Genomic DNA, 23,297 nt, shown 5'->3' with positions numbered 1-23,297 from the left:
GAGTCATGCACTCACACCAATGCAAAGCAAGATGACGAGTACCTTTGATATACAGCCTTGGGGTGTATCTGTAGTTGGTCGCAGTCTTTGATGGCCTTTTCAGGTGACGAATTTAGATACATCAATCGAACATCCGTGGAAGGGAAACTCGACGCATCGAACCCAATCAGCGTGTACCATGAAACGGGAGTGTGTATGTATGGTGTGTCATTCTACGGCATTCGCACACAATTTGCCCTCTTCGGTGCTGCTCTCCCATTCTCTCTCTCTCTCTAGAAAATAAAGGTAATTTTTCTGAAGAAATCCTTCTCCGGAAGAGAGAATTTGGGGCTCTCTCTCTCCCTGCTGCTGCTGCTTCACCCGTCTGCGGCTCAGATATTATGAGCCGACCCGACTTGTTCAGCATCTCGGTGGCAACTAAGTGGAGTGGAAAGGGTAGAACGCATTTTTATACTTCTACTTCGCTATTACTTCCCCTCTTTTCACAAGCACGCAAGATTTTTTCCTCATTTTGCAAGATTTGATCGTTCCGCGATATGCCAAAACAAAAATCTATAAATATAGGTCGATTTGTCATTTTCGCAATCATTTCACTCTCGACTTTCAACGAGGAACGGACGACGCGTCAGCAAATGAGGAAAGGTGAAGGCGAGTAACAGACACGGTAGTCTCGTGCTGGGCCGCAGTTCCCGGTCGGACGAGTCAACCAAACCGGGAATACCTGACGGCGGAGATGCTTGAGCTGAGGATAAAGTTGAAGCGTTCAACGTCGTTTCGATGGGGCTTTTTCTGAGCCAGTGTTTTTTTAAGGCTGTTGCCAGCAATCGGCGACGGCTCCAAATTTTCGAAAAAGTTATTCTGACTTGTGCATTTTTGCAGCAGGCGATTTTTCCCTCTCCGTGCTCACACACACACACACACACACACACACACACACACACACACACACACACACACACACACACACACACACCACACAAGCGCGTAAGACATTCTACCACACAGAAACAGTGGTTTCATGCTAACTCTGTGGTGAAATGATTTTTATTCGATCTTTTTTTAAATTTTTAGGGAACATTCTTAGAGGGAAATTTTGAAGGAACAACTCTTTCGTGAGATATTTGGTGGCCCTGAAAAGGGCCGTTTGTTTATCAAATCTTCCGCGAGCTGTAGTGCTTCATTCGAGCCGCTTCTCCGGTCAACGTTGAGGAAGATGTCCATGGCTTTGGTCTGGGTCAACCTGCATCAGCACCACGTTCCTAAGTGCTACTTGCGGCGGGGCTTTTGCTTCTTGTCCGTTACACTTGCGATGGTGGAGGAGCTGCTCTTCTTCTTTCCCGATGGTCTGCAGTGGCGATTCGTTCCGAAGTTCCGATCCTTCGGGGTGATGGCGGCCAGATTCGTTTCGTCAACCAGCGGACGGGCCGCGGGCTTGGCCGGTTTCCTCTCTCCTTCGGAACCTTGGCCTGTGGTTTGCTTCTCTGCGGTGCAGCGGTTGTTCTTCGTTGTTTGTCCGTTGGGCTGCCTAGGAAATTTTCGCCTTCTGCGCCCTCTTCTGCTGCAGCTGATGTGGCCTCGACGACGATCCAAAATTATGAGCTGAAGTGGGGCGCAGCAGGCTGAGATTTTTGACTGCACGCGCTTACACTCACACACACACATATGTAATCGCTCGTAAATTTCGAGGTGATTCTGATAGAGTTATCTAAGCCCGCTCTCACGCACACTAGCACGCCATTTGTTTTGCTGGACTGTACAAAATTTAACCTCAATCTTTTTCGTGTACGTACACGCAATACATACGCACGTAGATAACTCTATTCCGAGGCTGGATTTAATTTCATTTCGTTTTGCGTAACCGTGCAGCAACATCACAGAGGAGCAGCTACATTTTGATACCTTTATTGCCCCAACTCTTATGGTTCCGCCAATTTCAAATTTCATGTCCAGTATCAAAAACCCTGAAGTTTGATACTTATATTGCCGCAACTCGTATGGTTCCGCAAATGTCCCCCCATCGGAACACGCCCGAGGGATCCGGTCATTCCGGATTGTGGCCACTACTGCCGAAATGTCAAATTTCATGTCCAGTATCAAAAACCCTGCAGTTTGATACCCATATTGCCCCAACTCTTATGGTTCCGCCAATTTCAAATTTCATGTCCAGTATCAAAAACCCTGAAGTTTGATACTTATATTGCCCCAACTCTTATGGTTCCGCAAATGTCCCCTTATCGGAACATCCCCGGGGCCTACGGCCACTCCAGGTGGTGGCCACTACTGCCAAAATGTCAAATTTCATGTCCAGTATCAAAAACCCTGATGTTTGATACTTATATTGCCCCAACTTTTATGGTTCCGCAAATGTCCCCTTATCGGAACATCCCCGGGGCCTACGGCCACTCCAGGTGGTGGCCACTACTGCCAAAATGTCAAATTTCATGTCCAGTATCAAAATCCCTAAAGTTTGATACTTATATTGCCCCAACTTTTATGGTTCCGCAAATGTCCCCTTATCGGAACATCCCCGGGGCCTACGGCCACTCCAGGTGGTGGCCACTACTGCCAAAATGTCAAATTTCATGTCCAGTATCAAAATCCCTAAAGTTTGATACCCATATTGCCCCAACTCTTATGGTTCCCCAAATGTCTCCTTATCGGAACATTCCCGGGGCCTCCGGCCACTACTGCCAAAATGTCATATTTCATGTCCAGTATCAAAATCCTTTAAGTTTGATACCCATATTGCCCCAACTCTTACGGTTCGGCAAATGTCCCCTTATCGGAACATCCCAGGGGCCTCCGGCCACTCTAGGTTGCGGCCATTACTGCCAAAATGTCAAATTTCTTGTCCAGTATCAAAATCCCTAAAGTTTGATACCCATATTCCCCCAACTCTTATGGTTCCGCAAATGTCCCCCTATCGGAACACCCCCGGGGCCTCCGGCCACTCCAGGTGGTGGACACTACTGCCAAAATGTCATATTTCATGTCCAGTATCAAAATCCCTTAATTTTGATACCCATATTGCCCCAACTCTTATGGTTCGGCAAATGTCCCCTTATCGGAATATCCCCGGGGCCTCCGGCCACTCTAGGTTGCGGCCATTACTGCCAAAATGTCAAATTTCATGTCCAGTATCAAAATCCCTAAAGTTTGATACCAATATTGCCCCCACACTTATGGTTCCGCAAATGTCCCCTTATCGGAACATTCCCGGGGCCTCCAGGTGGTGGCCACTACTGTTGCGCTTGCGAGAGGAGCTGAGCTCCTCTCGCTTCGGTGGTAGACCACCGACTGAAGCCAGCCTTCCGATTTCCCATGGTTTTGTAGGGAAGCGGGAAGGCTAGTTCCTGAAGACGCCACCTAGTGGCGCTTGCGAGAGGAGCTGAGCTCCTCTCGCTTCGGTGGTAGACCACCGACTGAAGCCAGCCTTCAAATTTCCCGTGGTTTTGTAGGGAAGAGAGAAGGCTGGCGCTCGCGAGAAGAGCTGAGCTCCTCTCGCTTCGGTGGTAGACCACCGACTAAACTAATGCTGTGGAGGGGGTGGCGTTTATATTTATATCAAAACCGTCGGCCGCGCTGCTTCTGTGATTTTCCCCTCTGCTTGGGGAAGGCGTTTCATTTTTCGGTTTCATTTCGCTTCGCGAAATTTTGGATTGCTACCCTGTATAGAGCCCTAAGACGAAGTTCTTCGTCAAAAGTTCCGAGGACGTTCAAAACTTATAGCAGCTTATAATCCGTCTCACATTTTCAGGCTCGAGAAACCACTGCCGCCTTCTTTAATTTTTTCCAAGACATACTTTAAAGCGGTTTACCAAAATCCGTTGCCTTGTTCTCAACGGTGTGCTTACCTCCAACAAGGGTAATTTGGTAATGCCCGGTTCAGTGCCGTAGCCAGGCTCAAGTCCTTCCCGGCGAGCTCACCAGCAGAGTCTTGGACCAAGAGCACCACGTGACGGACAAGAACACTAGACTGGGAATCAGTCTATTGCGACGCTACGGGCATAACCGAACACCGCCAGCGGAGTTGGACGTGCATTGCAGTCAGCGCGTTCGGTGTAAGTGGGCAAGCTTTGGAACGAGAACGGAAGCCCAGGTGACTACGCACGTCGAAGAACAGTTGCAATCTGAAATGTCACGCACGTATAGGACGAGATGCATGGACTTCTACTGAAGAGATGGAATCCAAAAAGAACGCCCCCACACGGAACGGGGGCGACTTGTATACCATTTTTGGTGCGCAGAAGCGGTCGACGAAGCACAACTCGATCCTCGTGCAGGTTGGTCGATCAAAGCGGCATTGCGCTCTTCACGAACGCACATAGGACCGTGCGCGCGACGCTTGGCGTGGAAAAGCCGGAAAAGCAGTGCGCTAGCGTGAGGCGGTTGGAGTATGCGTCGCGAAGTCGTGAAAACGCAGTGCGCGAACGCTGGGTGAACGGTGCGAGGGCCTAGGAACGCGGTACCCGAAGACAAGATGTGAGCATGCGGCAAGGTAGCAGAAGCGAGTGTGGTCTGGGTAGCGAAAGGATGGGCCTATCTGTTCATTAGAATAAGGAAGTAGGGATAACAGTTTCGCAGGAGAAACCATAATATGTAAACTACTCGAATAAAAAATGGCAATTAAGTTTACACGCACACAATTATTTTGAGTTATTTTGGCTTATTAGTCGGGAGCGTCTGCGATTTCGCTCGGCTGAACGGATCCTCATCAACAATGGTGAAATTATATTCTCCTCCCTCCCCCCAACCGAAATCCTAGCTCCACTTCTGGACCGGTTCCTCAGGCACAAAGCCCAAGAAGCATATAATTACTGACTGCAGGCACGCGGGAATACGTCATCAACTTTAAACGCTAGCAAGAAGTGCGGTTTACGGAAATGGAACGTACCAAAGTGTTAAAAAAAGGATCTGCTCATTTAACGATAACGAACAAGCGGTCATCCTCCAACAATAGTTCTCTACGGCAGTCTTTGTCAAGGCATTACGCGTCAAGAACCACGTTATGCAGCAGAGCCAATATTAAACAATTTCTCTTACAAATCTTATTATTTTGATATAACAGCGTTTATAATAAAAAGATTAATTATAAAATCAAGCTGTTCATATTTTCCATTTGAGGCTCTGTATAATTTCTGAGCTTCAACTGGTCAGCCTTGTTGTGTATTCATTCCGATCCTCTCATTCCGATTCACAATATCAAAGCTGATTGTTTTCTTGATGTGTCAGCTTCAAGTAATGACCTTGCTGAAGTTTTTGTCATTTTTTATCTGAAAGAAATTAAAATGTATCTTCCTCACATTATAAGCACATAATGCTGTTTGTAAACTACCCTCACCAAACAAACGTTTTCACGTAGGGTGGTTTGTTTTTCAGCTTGGTCACCGTCGGTGCCACCAAACGAGATATTGGAGTAGCACAGTCCAAAGCGAGTTCGCAATCGAGCGAGCACTGTCCGCGATCATCTTAATTGTGTTTTGATTCGCTGCTCGGAATCTTACTGCTAGGAATTGTCGTTAAGATCGTCGTATGCTTAGAGAGGCGAGATATTCCACGTTTCGGGATTGAAAAGGTTTAATTACAAAAACAGATTGTTCTAAGGCGAAAAAACCGCTGACACTTTGTCAAAAACAAAACAAACTTTCAACAAAGCAAGTGCACAGGATGCTTAGATTTTTCCAAACAATTTAGTACCTGTAACTCGACTGTGGTGGCGCTCGGAGCGCTAAAGGGGTGTCGCCAACTGGATGTATGGAAAAATCACGAAGTGAGACATCTAGGTAATTAATAATCTATGTTTAGAGCCAACGGTCACTTCAAATCGCGCGCACCGCTTCTTCCCGCAGCCAAACTCCGCCACCTGGGTCTGCCGCAGCCATTTTCCTCGGCGGCGACCGGGCCTCGACTGTACCGAGCGCACCTCCTCCTGCGAGTGGTACAAAATTAGCGAACGCACCAACAAGCGACCGACCAAAGACTCTGTTCGGGCCATTATCGTGAGAAATTCCGTAAAAACCGGAGGTTAACCGCACCGGACCGGCCGGAAAGTGTGCGCGCCAGTGTCCCGCGTCCAGTGAGCATCGAGGTGTGGTGAGGGATTGTCCGCTGGAGTAGATTCCCGGCGGTAAAGGCGAGTTGAAATTTTGCGGTAAGTGAACGCGAATTTGTTGGCATTTTTGTTGGGCTTGGGAGTTTTGCTGCGGCGACCAGCAGTATGTGGCTTCGTTTGCCGAGGATCCCCTTTAATGGGTGGGGAGAAGTCTCGGGACGGAGATGCAGATGAGAGAGTTGGTCGGGGATGACCCACATTTGGTTCCGTTGTCGGTGATTGAGCGAGAGGGGAGGTCGGATGATTTTCGGATATTGATAAGATTTTTGGCGGGAGTAGTCATGGAGGTTGGCTTGGGATGCATACATTGAAATTGCTATCAATGAAGATTTAATTTACTGTGAAAATAATTAAATAACTTATTATTGAAAATTTATAAGATGATTATTTATCATAGACAATTAAACACTTGAATTATACACTCGTGATGTCATAAATGAATCACTGGCATCTGGTGGTGGGAAATGGAACTAAACAGCACTAGCGTGCCCAGCTCTTTTAGGAAGGTGATGCTTTAATAAGGACGTTTTGAAAAATACGTCATTTGTGGACACCACCTGACTAAATTTAGAACAAATTTCTGTGGATGATGGGGCAGTTGCCCATGTTGTGCACGTTAGTGCTTAACAGTTAAAAAAAAATTATTGATTCGTCGAACCAAAAATGTTATTTATATAAACTATTAGCATGGAAATAAAAAAAGATCAAAAATAGTTTAGTTTTATAGACTCAAACATGATTATTTTTAAACCAATTGGTTGCTAAAGCCCTATGTAAATTTTTATGTACAACGGTAAAAAAACCATTTCTGATCACTTTTTTTCATTTTAATGCATACAAAATTATTGACAAGATAACATTTTTTCGATGGATCAACTATGGTCCCCTTGGAACGAGCTGTCAAGTAGGAACTTTTCCGTCAAGAAGGGCCGCAAAGTCAATTTTTAAAAATTGAATTTAAAATCTTGTTTAAATCCTTTGCAGTCGTTCAAAGGGCCATTGTACACAGAAAAATAAGCTTTATTGTTGTGAACGATAAAATTACAAATTTATGCTTTATTTTAGGACCAATTCAAGGTTCAAAAAGTTTATGTAATGGGTAATTTGTACAATAATGAAAAAAGATTAATATATGTTTTTGATATTTATTATTTTAAGAATAAAAATAAGCAAAAGTGAGTTAAAAACAACATAATTAGGTTGAGCAGTTCTCTAGCTTTATGCAACTAATGTTAGCGATTTTTTTTCGGTGAATCTTCAAAATATTTTCCATACTCTTCCATATTTAAACTTTAAATAGATGGCTGAGAAAATTATCTTTTTTTTTTTTTAATTTTTAACAATGTTTTTGGTTGCAACTTTGAAAATAATGTAAACTAGAAAAACGACATTTGGAGCCTAACATTTCAAAAGGGCACATCACTTTTGTAAACAATAGTGTATCCATTTCACTCAAATGACAGTTTACATAAGGTGTGAAAGGGACACACTCTTGGTTAAAAAAGTTATGTGCCCTAATGAAATGGCAAGCACGATTGTTTAATTCAAAAAAGTTTTTTCTTGTGAAAGTTTTTACCAAACAATGTTTTTATAGCTGAGCAGTACTCTACGAAATCGATCTTTTTTTTTTAATTTTAATTTTAGTATTTTTTAATCCGGCTGAAACTGTTTTGGTGCCTTCGGTATGCCCAAAGAAGCCATTTTGCATCATTAGTTTGTCCATATAATTTTCCATACAAATTTGGCAGCTGTCCATACAAAAATGATATGTGAAAATTCAAAAATCTGTATCTTTTGAAGGAATTTTTTGATCGATTTGGTGTCTTCGGACACGTTGTAGGTGTGGATAAGGACTGCACTGAAAAAAAATGATACACGGTATAAAAAAATTGGTGATTTTTTATTTAACTTCTTGTCACTAAAACTTGATTTGCAAATAACACCATTTTTATTTTTTTTATTTTTTGATATGTTTTAGTAGACATCAAATGCCAACTTTTCAGAAATTTCCAGGTTGTGCAAAAAATCTTTGACCGAGTTATAAATTTTCGAATCAACATTATTTTTTTCAAAAAATCGAAATATCGGTCGCAAAAATTTTTCAACTTCATTTTCGCTGTAAAATCAAATTTGCAATCAAAAAGTACTGTAGTGAAATTTTCATAAAAAGCACCTTTTCAAGATATAGCCATATTTAGGATTTTTTTTAAATAGTCGCAGTTTTCCATTTTTTTTTTAAATTAGCTCACATGTTTGCGTACTTTTGAAAACAATATTTTTTGAAAAGCTGAGAAAATTCTCTTTATTTTGCTTTTTGAACTTTGTAGATACGACCTATAGTTGCTGCGATATTGCAATGCAAAGGTTTAAAAAGGCTGAATGTTTGGCCCATTTGAAATGTTAGTCTTGATTTGAAAATTTATAAGTATTTTTTTCGAAATGATCGGAAAATTTCACGAATGTTTCATATTTTAACATTGAAAATCGGACCATTAGTTGCTGAGACGACGTTAGAAAATGGTGGGTTGTTTGGGTGAGACTTGGAAAACATCAATTTTCCTTTTTTAAAACACTTGCATGGCAATATCTCAGCAACTAAGGGTCATATCAACAAAGTTCAAAAAAGCAAAATATAGAGAATTTTCTCAGCTTTTCAAAAATTTTGTTTTCAAACGTGGGCAAACATGTGCACTAATTTAAAAAAAATGGAAAACTGCGACTATTTTTATTTTTTTTTTCCTAAATATGGCTATATCTTGAAAACGGTGCACCTTATGAAAATTTCACTAAAGTACTTTTTGATAGCAAATTTGATTTTACATCGAAAAAGTTGAAGTTGAAAAAATTTTGCGACCAATATTTCGATTTTTTTTGAAAAATTAGTGTTGATTCGAAAATTCATAACTCGGTCAAAGATTTTTTGGACAACCTGGAAATTTCTGAAAAGTTGGCATTTTATGTCCCCTAAAACATATCAAAAAATAAAAAAAAATAAAAATAGTGTTTTTTTGCTAATAAAATTTTAGTGACAAAAAGTTAAATAAAAAATCACCAATTTTTTTTACCGTGTATCATTTTTTCAGTGCAGTCCTTACCCATACCTCGCGACTCACGCACGTAAACAAAAAGACCCGGCCTTTTGAGGTTATGCAAAAAATCACCCTTTTTGCCTTCCTCACCTTACTGAGGAAAGGCTATAAAATCACTCGAAAAATGAACTTCTCAATTAGACCTCCTAGACCCACCTTCATGTATACCTATCGACTCATAATCAAATTCTGAGCAAATGTCTGTGTGTGTGGTAGGATGTTGATCAAAAAATGGTCACTCGATTATCTCGAGACTGGCTGAACCGATTTTGTCCGTTTTGGCCTCATTCGATCCGTCTTGGGGTCCCATAAGTCGCTATTGAAAATCATGCAGTTTAGTTAAGTACTTCAAAAGTTATGCTAAAAAAACAATGTTGACTAAAGTTCGGAAGATTGTAAAAAGGGTGGTTTTTGTAAGAAAATCTGTCATGCTATACATTTTCAGAAAGGTATTTGAAAGACCTTTCCAACGCGTCCAAGACATTGAAGATCTGACAACATTATCAAAAGTTATAAGCACTTAAGTGTCATTTATGGATCTCAGATATGTTGATGAAACCGTTGTCCGGATCTCTCATGCGACATATCGTTGGATAGGTAATCAAAAGACCTTTTCAACAAGCTCAAATTGGATTGGGGATCTGGCTACCCTATCATAAGGCGTAAGCATATAAGTGCCCTGCAATATGAAGATTATCCAATCTAGTGGTATGAATAATGAGTCAAATTGATAAAACACTGAAAAACATCGCCCTTTTGTGTCTATTTTGGATAGCACCCTTTAAATGTGAGGAAGGCACCAATCACCCTAGGGTGGATTAAGTTACGTTTTTGTAGATACAAATATCTTTTTCTTAGCATAACATTTTAAATACTTTACTAAACAGAATAAATTTTAACAGGATCTTATGGGACCCCAAAACGAATCGAATGAAGCTGACCTGGCTAAAATCGGTTCAGCAAGTTCTGAGATAATCGTGTGGAAAAAAAATCATGTCTACACACATCCCCACAGACATTTGTTCAGAATTTGATTCTGAGTCGATAGGTATACGTGAAGGTATATCTAGGAGTCGTATTTAAGAAGTTCATTTTTCGAGTGATTTTATAGCCTTGCCTCAGTGAGGTGAGGAAGGCAAAAATCCAATTTTTATTTTAAAAGGCAATCAAATATTCTAATTTGACTAAAGTGGGGTCGCAGAACTCGAATTTGATGTTAAAAGCAAGAAAATTAAAAAATACGATTTTTTTTGTCATGATTCGATTATCAGTAGTCTGTCCAAACCTTCGAATAATCGAAACTTGGGATAATCGAGTCTGGATTGTACACGGAAAAATAAATTTGCCGAAAAATTAACTTGTCTGCAAAAAAAAATATTTCGCCAAAATTCGTTTTATGCTATTTTTGAAATTTTCTGATGTGTTTCAAGAGACAAACCCCTTCAACTTTTGAGCTATAAAGAAGTGCGAATAAAAATGATGTTAAAAACATAATCATTTTTTTGCTTATGTTAGCGTGGCGTACTTTATGGATGTCTTAGGTGGTGATAGCCCTCGCGCTGCTTCCAACGACCCATTTCAGAATGGTAGAGATTCTAGCGGCCCAATTCCGAGGTTATTGGGCATTATCTGGCCCCGCCTTAACATAGAAGCAAGCGCCAGACGGATCCTTGAACTATTTTAAGAATTCTAATCCCTTCGGGAAAATCAGGGATCAGAGCGTATATAGGGGAACTATACCCTTTCTCAGCCTATTTCTATTATCGGCCTATCAGCACTTTGGTCATGAATTACAGCTTAAATAAAGTGTTTTTGATTGTTTCAAAGCAATAAATAGCTCAAATAAAAGTGAGCAAGCAACTCTTCATTGTTGATACATCTGAAAATGTTGATTTAATAGCGGAAAACGGCAAATGTGATGAGAATTGGTCGAACGGCTTAGTGTGATTAAAATGGGTATAATTCCCCTAATATGAGACATCATGTTGCATAACCTTCAGATAGTCGACTGGTTAGAGTGGTAATCCCAAGTAGTTCTTTTAATTTTTAATATTTTTTTGTTTAGATTCAATGTTCATTCCTTAAGTCCTAAGTTCCGGGATTTGATCCCTGAACCTCCTGCTTAAGAGACAGAAGCCGCAATAATTAAGCCACGGAGCTGGGGTTTGTCCCTTAAAATATATCAAAAATAAAAAATAAATGTGAAGGTTTTGAGAAAATCTTTATTTGTACTAAAAAGTAAGTTTAAGAGCAATGAAAGGGGGTCAGCTGCCAAAGCGAGATGAGGTCAGCTCTGCTCGCATGCGCTACCATGTGGTGGTTTGGGGAACTAGGCTTCCTTATTTAAGCAAGGGACTTCCTCATTTTTGGTTTAGTTGACAGTCGACTGCCAAAGCGAGAGGAGCTCTGCTGACATGCGTCACCTAGCGGTGGCTTTAGTAACTGGGGTCTTTAGATTTGAATTCTTCATTCGTTATTCGTCATTTTGCACCTTTTTAAAAAAAAAATGGTTTATTATTTCCAATTTTCAACTTCCTTCACACAGATCATCTCCCGCACGCTTTGCTTCATACCGATTCCTGTAACACTTTCCCCAAATGGGCAAGGAGATCGACCCGGCCGACATCGGTAAGCACCCGGACCTGATCCGGAAGGCGCAAGCCGAGATGACCCAGAGCGACGTGCTGGTGTGTGGCCGGTGCCACAACGTGTTCCACTTTATCGAACTGTTCCGCGAGCACAAGGAGACGGAGTGCCGCAAGGAATCGACGCTGAAGGATTGCCGCGAGACCAAGAGCAAGGTGTGGGCGTTTCTGCTGTGGAAGTCGGCCCAGCTGAATCCGACCGACGGGGCTGCGGTCGCCGCGGCCGAGGGCAATGTCAACTCGTGGAAGCTGTACCAGACGTGGGTGAAGCTGGAGGAGTCGGTGCGCGAGACGTGGATCGTGGCCGGCCGGACGATTCAGTCGTTTGCTAGGGTGAGTTGGTGGGGAGAAGGTTTGAAGTTGGTGGCATTTTTTGAGGATTTCTTTTTTTTGGTTTCAGATGGGACAAGGCAGCTTGCAGGAGATGCCAGTTAAGATTACCAAAACTATCATTGAGAGTGGACCGGAAGAGAAGAGTAAGTTTATGATTTTTTGACGTGAGGAAAGACGCTAACCTTTGTTTTCAGAAGCAACGCCAAGTCCGGTAACGTCTCCGACGGCCGCCAATCGCTTCCTGGCGAATCGCAAGCCGGACTACAAGCCACCTGCAAGCGTGACCACAACGACAGCGACGAAGTCGGAGCCGGAGGTGAAGAAGGTCCCCGTAACGACGACGAGCGCGGTCAAGAAGCCCGAACCGGTGGCCAAACCTCCGGGTAAGCGCTCCGTCGCCAAGCGGACTACTCCTGGTAGCGGCGAAGTCGTCGAGGAGGAAGTCGAGAAGATCTTGGCAAAACGGTTCAACCCGCGCCGCAAGGAGCACGAGTACCTGGTCAAGTGGACCAAGTTTGCGCACGACGCCAACACGTGGGAGCCGTTGATCCACCTGCAGACGTGCCAGAGCGTGTTGGAGTACTTTGAGGTTCAGCTGGCCAAGCAGAAGGAGCAGCGCGCGGCGGCGGCCGCTCGAACTCTGCAGCAGCAGCAAGCCGAGAAGGCAAAGGCTGCGGGAACGACTGTTACGAGTACGGCAGCAGGCACAACCCAAAGTGCCACCGTAGTTCCGGTGGTGACTCTGGCCAAAACCACCACACCGGTGCCGGTGGCGGCCGCAGCTCCAACTACGCAGATGGTTCCGCTGGCGCAGAGTTCCCCGCTTGGTGGTCGAATCGCGCGCAACTCCAAGATCAACGCGATGGACAAGGTCAAGCAGTGGGTCACGACCGGCGGTGGTGGCGGGAGTTCTGGCTACGAGACGGAAAGCGGCATCAAGCGCAAGTTTGACAGCGAAAGCGGCGAGTTCGACGGTGAAGAAGAGGAAGAAGTAAACGGAATCAAGCGGATCAAGGCGGAGAACGGAGCGGCGCAGATTGTGGCGAGGCAGGGCGTGAAGGTCACGTACGCCAGCAAGTCACCGGTCAAGATCGTTAACGGAGTTGGTGGGTTGAAGAAAGAGGACGATAATGCCGCGGAGGTCATTGTGAAGACCGTCAAGGATGGCACCCAGAGTGGCGTGGTCAAGAAACCAGGATTCACAAGCGCCAAGAACGTCGCTGGAGAGGCAAAGATCCAGATCGTGAACCGTGGAGAAGTCCCCAAGCAGGGTGTGTTCAAGGTCAACGCTGGAACGCCATCTCCTCAGCCATCACCGGCTGCCGCACCGGTCGTAAACCGTACAACTCCACCCGGCACAACCACCACGACAACGACGAGAATCGTTCGCAAAAACATTGGCGGAACGCAACAGCTGGTCAAGCAGGTCGTCCGTACCACGATCCCCATCCAGCAGGCCCAGCAATCCCAAGCTCAACAGCAACTCGGCCGACAACCGCTGCAGAAGGTCGTCAACAACGCGAGCCCAACCGGAGGCGCCCCAATCCCGAAGGTCACGACCAACATCGTCCCACGAAGTTCACTCTCGCCCAAGGTCGGCGGACCGAACCAGCCCAAGCAACCCATCAACCGCAACATCCGCAGCGCCCCGGTCTCCAAAAACACCACCCCCGAGGCCAAGATCAACGCACTGCGCAAGCAAGGCCTCAACGTCGTCAAACGGGTCATCTCTCCGGCGGCGACCTCCGTCGAGCAGAAGCCACACGCCCACGAGGAGGAAGAAGAAGAACCCGGTATCGCGGATCCATTCCCCGCGCAAATCTCGTCCCAGGTTCCACAGTCACCCCCGCGAGCCCTCACGCTCTGCCCGGTCACGGGCAAGGTGCTCGGCCAGGCCGAAGGCGAACCCACTCCGGTCCCGAGCCCGGAAATCAAAGAGGACAAAAAACAGGAGGAGCAACCCCAGGACACCCAGGTCCATCAGTATCTCACCAACGAGGACGGTTCGCCGATCATCGTGGCCGGAGAGGACGGAACGCTGTACCAGGTTGCGGGGAAAAACGCCGAAGGCCAAACCATTCTCATCGCACAGGGCGAAAACGGCGAGCAGCAGTGCGTTCTGGTGGCGTCCCAGGAGGGTGAGGGCGAGGAAGGTGCCGGTGGCGTACTCACGCTGGACGCGGCCGTTTCGGAAGCCGTAGCGCAGATTGCCGTCCCGCAGGAGGTAAAACGAAATTCTCTCGCAACAAAAAGCCAGATATTCAAACTTTTTTCATTCCAGGGTCAACAACTCACAGAGGAGCAAGCGGCGCAGTACAAGCTGCAGGAGGGCGTCGACCCGAACCAGCAGCTGACGATCCAAACCGGCGAGGACTCCCAGGACGGACAGATTACGGCGGAGGTCGTGCAAGCCGACCAGCCCTCGCCTGGTAAGATCCATCGACGATTCGCGGTTTTGATTCAATAAAACTTATGAATTCTTTTTTTTTCAGGTGGAACCCGGCGGGTGGTTCTCCTGCTGCCGGACGGCAGCTTCATGATGACCGAGGTAAACGAGGAGCAGTACCAGTCGCTGAACCTGGTAAACTAAGCCGCGTGTGGTGAGAGGTGGGCGTATTTCGTACGCCAAATTACTCGATTTTGACTTTGATTTATTTTAAGAGAGTTTAATTTTTAACTATTTAAGTTTGCTAGTGTGTCCATTTTTTCAACCCTTTTCCTTTAAAAAAAAGTAATAATAATGCAACGTTTGACCAACCTACATCGCTCGTACATTAAACGATCCCCTGTACAAATAATTTACTTAAATTAGAAGTGCCCCTCAAGAAAGGGGCGAATTCAACTGTATTTGAGAGATTCGAAGCTCTCGGATGTCGTCTGTTTAAGGTGTAAACTATCTTTATGTTCCAATTGGAGATGCAGAAATAATAACACATTTAGTCGTTCGTAAGTGAATTAGTCATGGTATCGAGGAAAGATAAGCTTGATGAGACAGATTTGAATAAAACAGTTATTTTAAAACATACCTTTGATTCATTGAATTGATTGTAGAGAAATAATAAACGTTACATTTAGAATCAACAGAAGGCACATGATTGTGATGACATCCTTGAAATCTAAAACACAACTTCAACTACTTAAATCATTTTATGTAATTTCCCATGTCAAATATTTAAAAAAAAAACTCAAAATTCAGAGAAATTTAAAGCTTTGCAAAAAAATAAAAATAAAATTATAACTAAAAATATCAGAAACTACGCACTTTGATTTTTTACCGAATTCGGTACTTTATAGGTCGATAAAGTTTAGATCGGTAAATCATTTGTCAAAATCAGGGCCAGGTGATGGTCTGATATGAGCTACCGAACAACATTGTTCGTTTGCTTCTCTTCTTCCAATCGCTTTTATCGCGATTTTGAGCAAAATTTTACATCAAATCAGCGTACTTTAGTTTATTTTTAGTTTCCAACTTAATTTTCGTGTTTAAATTTTGAAATTAGGCAAAAATTAAGATAAGCTGCAAAATTCCCAACAATTTCTACTTCACCCGTGCGGGAAACCAAAACATCATTGCCAATCAAGGTATGTAGATTAGATAAGGTAAGGCGGGAATTCTCAGCTGTCAAAATAGTTAGCACGAAACCCGGATTTTATATGGAGATTTTCAGAAAAGTGAAAATTTGACCATTTTCCGGCCAAATTTCACCGGATTTTTTTTTCTGTGCGGTTGTTAAGCATGCAAAACTAAACCGAAGAACGGGTTTATTTAAATTTAATTTTTTGAAAAAATATTTTTGTTTTTAAAAACTCTAAATAACATTGATGCGCACCTTAAACGATTTCAAACTCATATTTTTCAGTTTCCTAGTTTTCTTTAAAATTTCAAAAGTAAATGATTTGCTAAACAATATCTAATCTAATCTAATCAGACCCTAGCGCAGCCAATCTTTCGAAGGGATCCTGGAGAGTGCCTTAGGTTAGATGACGCCTAGCACTCTTCTTGTCATTTATTAACATTTGTAGTGCGCCATTGCATCGCAATGCATTGAAACATCACAAGCGTTAAAGCGGCCAGGCCTACTGCGTAAAGCCGTATCGCAGAGATGACTCGTAATTGGGTTGAGTTTGAGCACTGAGTGTTCTAACAACAACACAATTCTGAATCGACAGGGGAGGAAGAAGCGTGGGGACACACCACCATACGCTCCGAGATTTGGTTGTATTCGTTGGGAGCACCATGCTAAGAAGGTTTGGTACTCCGGGACCCTCTAGTATGGGACACTGTATTTCCACGAATGCCCTGGACACTATTTGCCGTGGTTATAGCGCCACAACTCGCTCTCTGTAACAGTATTCCTAATTCCAGTCCAAGTTCACCAAAGTCGTCATGGCCTACTGGTTAGCATTTTTGCTTACCAATCCAAAGGACGGGGGTTCGAACCCCGCCTCGAGCGACTTTGATTTTTCGTTCATATTCAAGTTTCTGTGTTCTTAACTTTCTCGTTGGGAGCAGATGGGCATCGAACCCAGAACCATTCGCTTACAAAGCGAACACCGTAACCAGTCAGCCACGGCCGCTCTTCTAAATGATTTGCTAAACAATATTATAAAAAAAAACTTTTCATTGTACACCTGATCGTAAGATAAAGTATTACCTGAATAGAAAATTTGTGCATTTGAAATTGCTTTACTTGGAAAATTTTATCAAAATATAATAAAGACATATGCTGCCGTTCTACGCATAATTGTCCCATGTCAGTTTTGGACGATTTTGACTTTATGACATTTTTAAGTTTAGTTTGATGTGTACTTTAACAAAAACACATCAAATCTGGTACTTTGTTCGGAAACTCATTGAAAACAACACCAAGTCTGTTTGTCCCATCGTTGAACTTCTACGCATAATTGTCCCACCAAGTATTTTCTTACACGGAATCATTAGTTTTACTAACCATTATGTCTTGTTTATCTGTTGTATAACTACAGAATCACAATTAAGGGTGATAAACTGCTAACTGATTAGGGTGATTAGGGACACATAGGGCGAATAGGAACCCACGGGACAATTATGCGTAGAAACACAGAAATCGGTAGAAAAATTTCAATCGCGTTTTTCTCAGTTGCACTTTTTTGAACATGGGACAATTATGCGTAGAACGGCAGTATGAGACATTGAAAAAAAAAAACATCAAATCCTCTTGCCCGATTAAACTTAAGCATTTATTGCCTTTATCGATTTAATCAGAATGTAGAACAGAATTCGTTTCTCGAGATATCAACGTTTGTTTAATTTTGGCAGAAATAAACGCAAATTTCGTATAATTAAGAGCATTTTTTTCTCAAAAATCCTAGATCCTAGAGCTGTTTTGCCCACCTCTTTTTTGTTTGTTTTGATAGTGTTTTTTTTTTTGCAAATATCACAAAACAAATATTTTTTAAATCAAAATCGAATTTGCAATCGAAAAGTTTTTTTTTTTTAAATAAAATGTTCTCAAGGTATAGCCACTTTTGGGTATTTATTTTAGATAAATATTTTCTGTCTTTTTTTTGCGACATTTCCCACTCAGCGCGTTCCGTTTGAATTCCGTTTAGAATTCCGCTTGAGCGAAAAAAGTTCGATTCGAATTCTAAACAGTGTTCGTTTTAGATTCTAAACCGCATTCCGTTTCAAACGCAACAACCGGTTCCGTTTGAGTTTTCGCCCCAAATCGGTTCAAGCGGAATTCAAACGGAATCGAAACGGAATGGACGGGTTAGTTTTGACAGCTGCTTCTTCTTCTTCTTGTTCTTAATATAGTGATTTTCTTTTTTGTTTTGGTTGAATTAAAATTCAACCAGAAAAAAAAAACATTTTGGAATTTTGTTTATACTTTGAGATTTTTATTAATTCTATCGTACTTAAGTCAAAACCATTACAGGTTTTCTATGTGTACTTAGCGCCTTTTGAATTATTAATAAAACACGAGTCCCAGCCCCCAATTCCCCATTTTTAATAATCTTGTTTTCGCAAAACTACATAGGCTTTAGTGAGTGAGATGATGTGAAATTCGTTCTGCTGCTTCTTGCTGCTGGCCGTCCGCGTAATCTGGATAGCTGAGTCCAGACTTGTCGGTTTTCGTTCCGATCGGGTGGATTTTATTTTATCTTGTCCGCCGACTTGGAGAGTCGCATAGGACGATTCGACCGTACTCGACGCGCGGGATTCCATCGTCTTCGTCTTGGCCGCCGTCGATCGTATCGGATGATTTCGTCGACTGGAGCGTGGCCGCTTGGTCCAGGAGAGGCTCGTCGTCGTCGCACCGAGGTTAGGAAGCTTGGCAGGCATTCGAATGCCGGCGATCCGTGCTGGAAGATGTTACGACTGCGAAGGTGGTCCACTCTTCACCCGTAAGCCGGCGGAGGAGGAGGTGGTGCTGGCGGTCCAACACAATCGGAGGGTTAGGCACGACAAAGGGATTGTGACATCATCGAGTGTTCTCCCGCCGCTGAACCATGCGCGCCTGGGCCATGCTTTTGAACGGGTAAGCCGCGTCACTGCTGGCGCCGACACTGTCAGGCGCGTTTGGTAAGAGCACCGCCAGCTTGCCGTCCATCGGGTTCTTAGACATGACGGCGTCACTCTCCGGAGGCGGCACGAGCAATTACGCCGCGACTGGCGTTTTGTTGGGCTAAACAGAAGGACAAACAGCAACTTTTCAAAGATAGCAGGCCAGGTCAGACATTATGCCCACAAACATTCCGCAGCTGGCTGGTTCCAGTGGCCACAACCTGCCAGCGGGCGCATCGAGATCGGCCAACGTTCAAATCGAGGAACTCCCCGTGATTGTCCACCTGTACTAAAAATATTCCAAAGTTGGTTTTGATTATAAATAAAAAGTTTTAAAAAACTTACGTGTGCTGTGAACAAATTCGTGCACGCGTGCTTCTGCGCCTCTAGGCCAGTCCGGCCAAGGCTGAATCGGCCATCACGGCCAAAGCGTCCCAGCCAACGGCGTCGACCAAGGCAGAGTTCGGTGCCGCCAACAGCTCCGGGAATGTGATCCGCAGAATGAGAACCCCGACGAAGGTTGCACAGGTTTCGGCTCTGGTGGCCTGTCTCAGCATTAGCAAAATGTCCAGCTCAGCCGGAACAAGATTCAGAGTGGAGCGAGTGGATGGAGAAGATACGACTGGAAGAGACTTAAAAGAAGCCGGTTCCGTCGAGCCCGTATATGACGGCCAGGAATCTGAAAGAGGAGGTATTGGTTATTGGGTCAATGGTCCGAATCCTTAGAAACATAGCGTAACTCACCAGTTATTTCCACAGTAAGTTTTTTCCCCGGAAAAACGTGGCGCGAATGAACAGGATCGAACAAGTTTCGCTTTTTGATTTTTTCCAAACACTTTGACGTTTGATGGAAAAAATCAACAAGAAAACCGATTCGGCGAAACGCGGCGAAATGTCATCTTGGTTCTGTCGTACACCAGCAGGTGTCGCTAATGTACTAAAATGGCTCAAACGGAATCTAAACGGAGTCCAATCGGAGATTCCGTTTAGAAAATTTCGAAGCAATTTTCGAAGCGGAATTCGAAGCGGAATGAACCCGTCAAGCGGAGAACGGTTTGATTGGGTTCTTGCCATTTTTTTTTCTTCGACAACTTTTTCCTAGAAAACCATGATTTGTTTATCGCAAAATGTCGGCTTGAAGATTTCATTTTCTTTTTTCTTGATTTTCCTAGATTTAAGCTATTGTGTTTCATATGTTTATTTGACCTAATCAAACAAGTCTAGATATGTTTATACTGCCGTTCTAACAGGGTGGCCAGCCTCTTTAATGTATTCAATAATATGTTCTTTTCTCAAATAGAATATTATTCCTGTTATTCTAAATGAAGACTTCGCGAAAACTATGTTTGAATTTGTGTTATAGACTCATGCTTCTTGGCTATAGAGGTTTCTACGTGCGCATGTATTGCGTGTACGTACACGAAAAAGATTGAGGTTAAATTTTGTCCGGCCAGCAAAATCAAATGGTGCGCTAATGTGTGTACGCGAAACGTCATAAAGCTCTATGGATGTTTTTTTCTGTTGTATCCTAAGATATTTTACTAGGCGAATTTGTTTTTTTTTTAAATATAGCAAATTGTTTGATCTACAACAGTGGTTATCAACCTGGGGTACATGGACCCCTGGGAGTACCACGAGCGGTCTCAGGTGGTCCGGAAGACACACCCCGTAATGGCGGACATTTGTCGCAAACAAAATATTTAGGAGACAAAAAATAACAAATTGATTTGAAGCAACAAACTTAAAAACCATATTTAAGGTGCAGTGAGTTACGGGTGAATTTAAAAATATGTATATGATAAACCTATAATTTGCATTCGTTAAGCAAATTTAAGAATTTGAAGTAAAGTGCACCGTTTTGAGTTTTTAGTTTTTTATTTCTAAGAATATTTGTTTTACATTTGTAAATTGTGCCAACTACCATTTATGTATTTAAAACATACAAAATGCTGGTAAAAATATCTTATGATTTGTAAGTGGTTATTGTCAAAATTAAAATTAGGATTTTTAAAATTTAAAGATCAAGATTTTTTTTCTAATTGTCACACAAAACACACTCTTTTAAAATATTTTTCGTGGCCTGTACTGCCGCTCTAATCAAGTCCGTCCCATATGTAAAAACGCAAGTCAAATCTGTCCCGCCCATAAGTATACGTGTTAGAATTTTACGAAAAAGTGAATTTTCTACGGTTATCTGGAACAAAATCTTAAAGTTTATTTGTTTTTTCTGATAGTTCACATGATTTCGAACAAAACTGCATCATTACCTCAAAATTGAGGCAATTACATATGGGACGGACTTGCTTTTGGCGGCAGTGTATCTCAGCAACAAAAGAATGGATCAAAAATGAAAGCAGTTAAGAATTTTCTCAACCATTCTATTTAATAATGAATTATTCTTTATTGAAAATAGCAACAACTTCTGAAAAGTACTATTAAATAGCATGTTCAAAATCTCTGTTTCAAAAACAATTCGTCCGTCATTAGAAATTTACAAAAAAAAAAATAAAAATTAAAAAAAAATATGGGAGATGTTTGTAGAAATAAAAAAGTCTATGGAAATTTGGTTTACAAAAGGAATATCTCCAAATTTATTGACATTTTCTGTAGATAGTTTAAAAAAAATAAAGATATACATTTCATTTTGGAGCTTTACTAAGAAAACTGATTTGAAGAAACGAAGTTGTTTGGCCTATCCAGTAAATGTTTTTAAACAACTCTAGAAACAAGTTTTACAAAAAAATATATAAAAATTTAAAGAACAAGCCATAGTTTCAACATTTAAATGCAAAAAGTGTTTAAAAATGCATTTTAGACTAGTTCAGATATTTTGCAATAATAAATTTTCAAAAAAACGAAAAAAAACTTTTTGCGATACTAAACATCGAACATTTTTAAAAAATCAAGAGATTATTAAATCAACCCAAACATGCTTAAAAATGGTTCTAAACAAGGGAATGCACTTTAAATAGATTTCAGCTGATTGCACTCAAATTTCATTTTGATGTTTTTTGAAAAAATATTGTTTTGCCCCCTGATTTTTCGAGTCAACTTTGGAGGGGGCGACGAAAACTTCAAATAAAATTTGTGTCAGCATTATGTGTTGTTGAAAAACTTTTTTTTTACGATTTTTACCATTTTGTGTTTTGGGTTTTATAGAAGTTTTTTTTAATAAAAACTTTCTTCGAAAAAATCAAAATTTCAAATTTATCTCATCAATGTATGTATTAACTTACCGAAGATAATAAATCGATGAAAAAAAGTTTCGAGGTACCGATTTTTTTTACATTTGTATGGAACTTTTCCTGCACTGCTGCCAAAGTGCAAAATTTTTTGTTTGGACTAATGATGCAAAAAGACTTTTAAAAAGAAAGTACTCATATAGTTTAAGCCAAAAATTCATAATTAATTCACAGGAATTGATGATTCGTTCTTCTTGAATTCACAAAACCTTTAAAAAAAATACGATCATTTAAATAAATGTTGATAACAATGTATTTTTGCAAATCTTTTCTTGTAAATTCATTTTCTGCTTTCTAATAATAATTGATGTTATTCTTAAAAAATAAAAATAAAGTTTTTTTTTATTATTTTAAGTTTGTAAAATCCCAATCATTAGGTAAATTAGAGATTTGGATTGGAAACAGATAAAAACGGCGTTTACAACTTACTTACTTTGTTCTCAAGATATTTGAAAGCTACTTTAGGAATTCAATCTTTGAACCAAATTTATGCGTTCAAAAAGTATGTTGGTACTAACGCTAGCCTAAAAATCATTGAAATTTGGATTAAAAACATTCCGGAAAATTTCTTCTGGTATCGGGAAAAACCGGGAAATTGAAAATCGAAATCTGGTGGCCACCCTGCGTTCTAAGCATAATTATGGTTTTTTTTAAAGAACCAAAAAACCAAATTTCCAGTTTTTGCTTTTTGGGTGTTTTTAAAGCCTTGAGACAGGGGTATTAAAAAACACCCTAAAAGCAAAAACTGAAAATTTGGTTTATGTAAGTGTAACTGAGAAAAACTCGATTGAAATTTTTCGACTGATTTCTGTGGTTCTTCGCATACTTATCCCGAGGGTTCTTAATTCTTATTCACCCTATGTGTTTAATTCTGCGTGGAATTATAACGCTGGGGCAAACAGACTTGGTGTTGTTTTTGATGAGTTTCCCAACAAAGTACTAGATTTTATGCGTTTTTTTAAGTATGCTGCAAAATAAAAATAAATCGAAATCATCAAAAAATGACATGGGACAATTATGCGTAGAACGGCAGAATAGGACCTTTAAGGCTCCGAAAGGCATCATTCCCGATCGGCCATGTTTGTTAAAAAAAAACATTCAAATCTTGATTCAGAATGTTTTAATCAAAAAAATGTTTTCTTTGTGTTGTTTGTAGAAGCATTTTTCATATAGTGATTATTATTTTTACATCAATTTACTATTTCTGGACCCTGAATCTAGAGCCATAAGTGACAGTCATTGCCCCAAGAGTTAAGGACACCTTCTTCGACCTTAAAAAAAACATAAGATTTTGTATCTTCGTGTGATTTTATTTCTTTTCCGTTATTC

The 23,297-nt window shown here is 41.7% G+C and overlaps 1 protein-coding gene across 1 annotated transcript; it reads left to right on the top strand.

The window, feature by feature from the left end:
* The first annotated feature begins 5,934 nt into the window (after nucleotides 1-5,934).
* Nucleotides 5,935-15,260, top strand: LOC6035686. The gene is made up of 6 exons (XM_038254227.1): nucleotides 5,935-6,151; nucleotides 11,747-12,179; nucleotides 12,247-12,322; nucleotides 12,374-14,403; nucleotides 14,461-14,608; nucleotides 14,672-15,260. Exons 2-6 carry the CDS (start codon nucleotides 11,799-11,801, stop codon nucleotides 14,767-14,769), a joined length of 2,733 nt encoding a protein of 910 aa, XP_038110155.1. The 5' UTR covers nucleotides 5,935-6,151; nucleotides 11,747-11,798; the 3' UTR covers nucleotides 14,770-15,260.
* The last annotated feature ends 8,037 nt before the right edge of the window (nucleotides 15,261-23,297 follow it).

Source organism: Culex quinquefasciatus, chromosome 2, assembly GCF_015732765.1.
Source record: "Culex quinquefasciatus strain JHB chromosome 2, VPISU_Cqui_1.0_pri_paternal, whole genome shotgun sequence".
Taxonomy (NCBI): domain Eukaryota; kingdom Metazoa; phylum Arthropoda; class Insecta; order Diptera; family Culicidae; genus Culex; species Culex quinquefasciatus.
The sequence above is the reverse complement of the archived record's forward strand: the minus strand, read 5'-3'. Positions and strand labels throughout refer to the sequence as shown.

Coding starts and splice junctions, on each gene's coding strand:
- LOC6035686 (XM_038254227.1), top strand. CDS start 11,799: ATGGGCAAGGAGATCGACCCGGCCGACATCGGTAAGCACCCGGACCTG. Junction 14,404..14,460: donor AGATTGCCGTCCCGCAGGAG/GTAAAACGAAAT, acceptor TTTTCATTCCAG/GGTCAACAACTCACAGAGGA. Junction 14,609..14,671: donor AGCCGACCAGCCCTCGCCTG/GTAAGATCCATC, acceptor TTTTTTTTTCAG/GTGGAACCCGGCGGGTGGTT.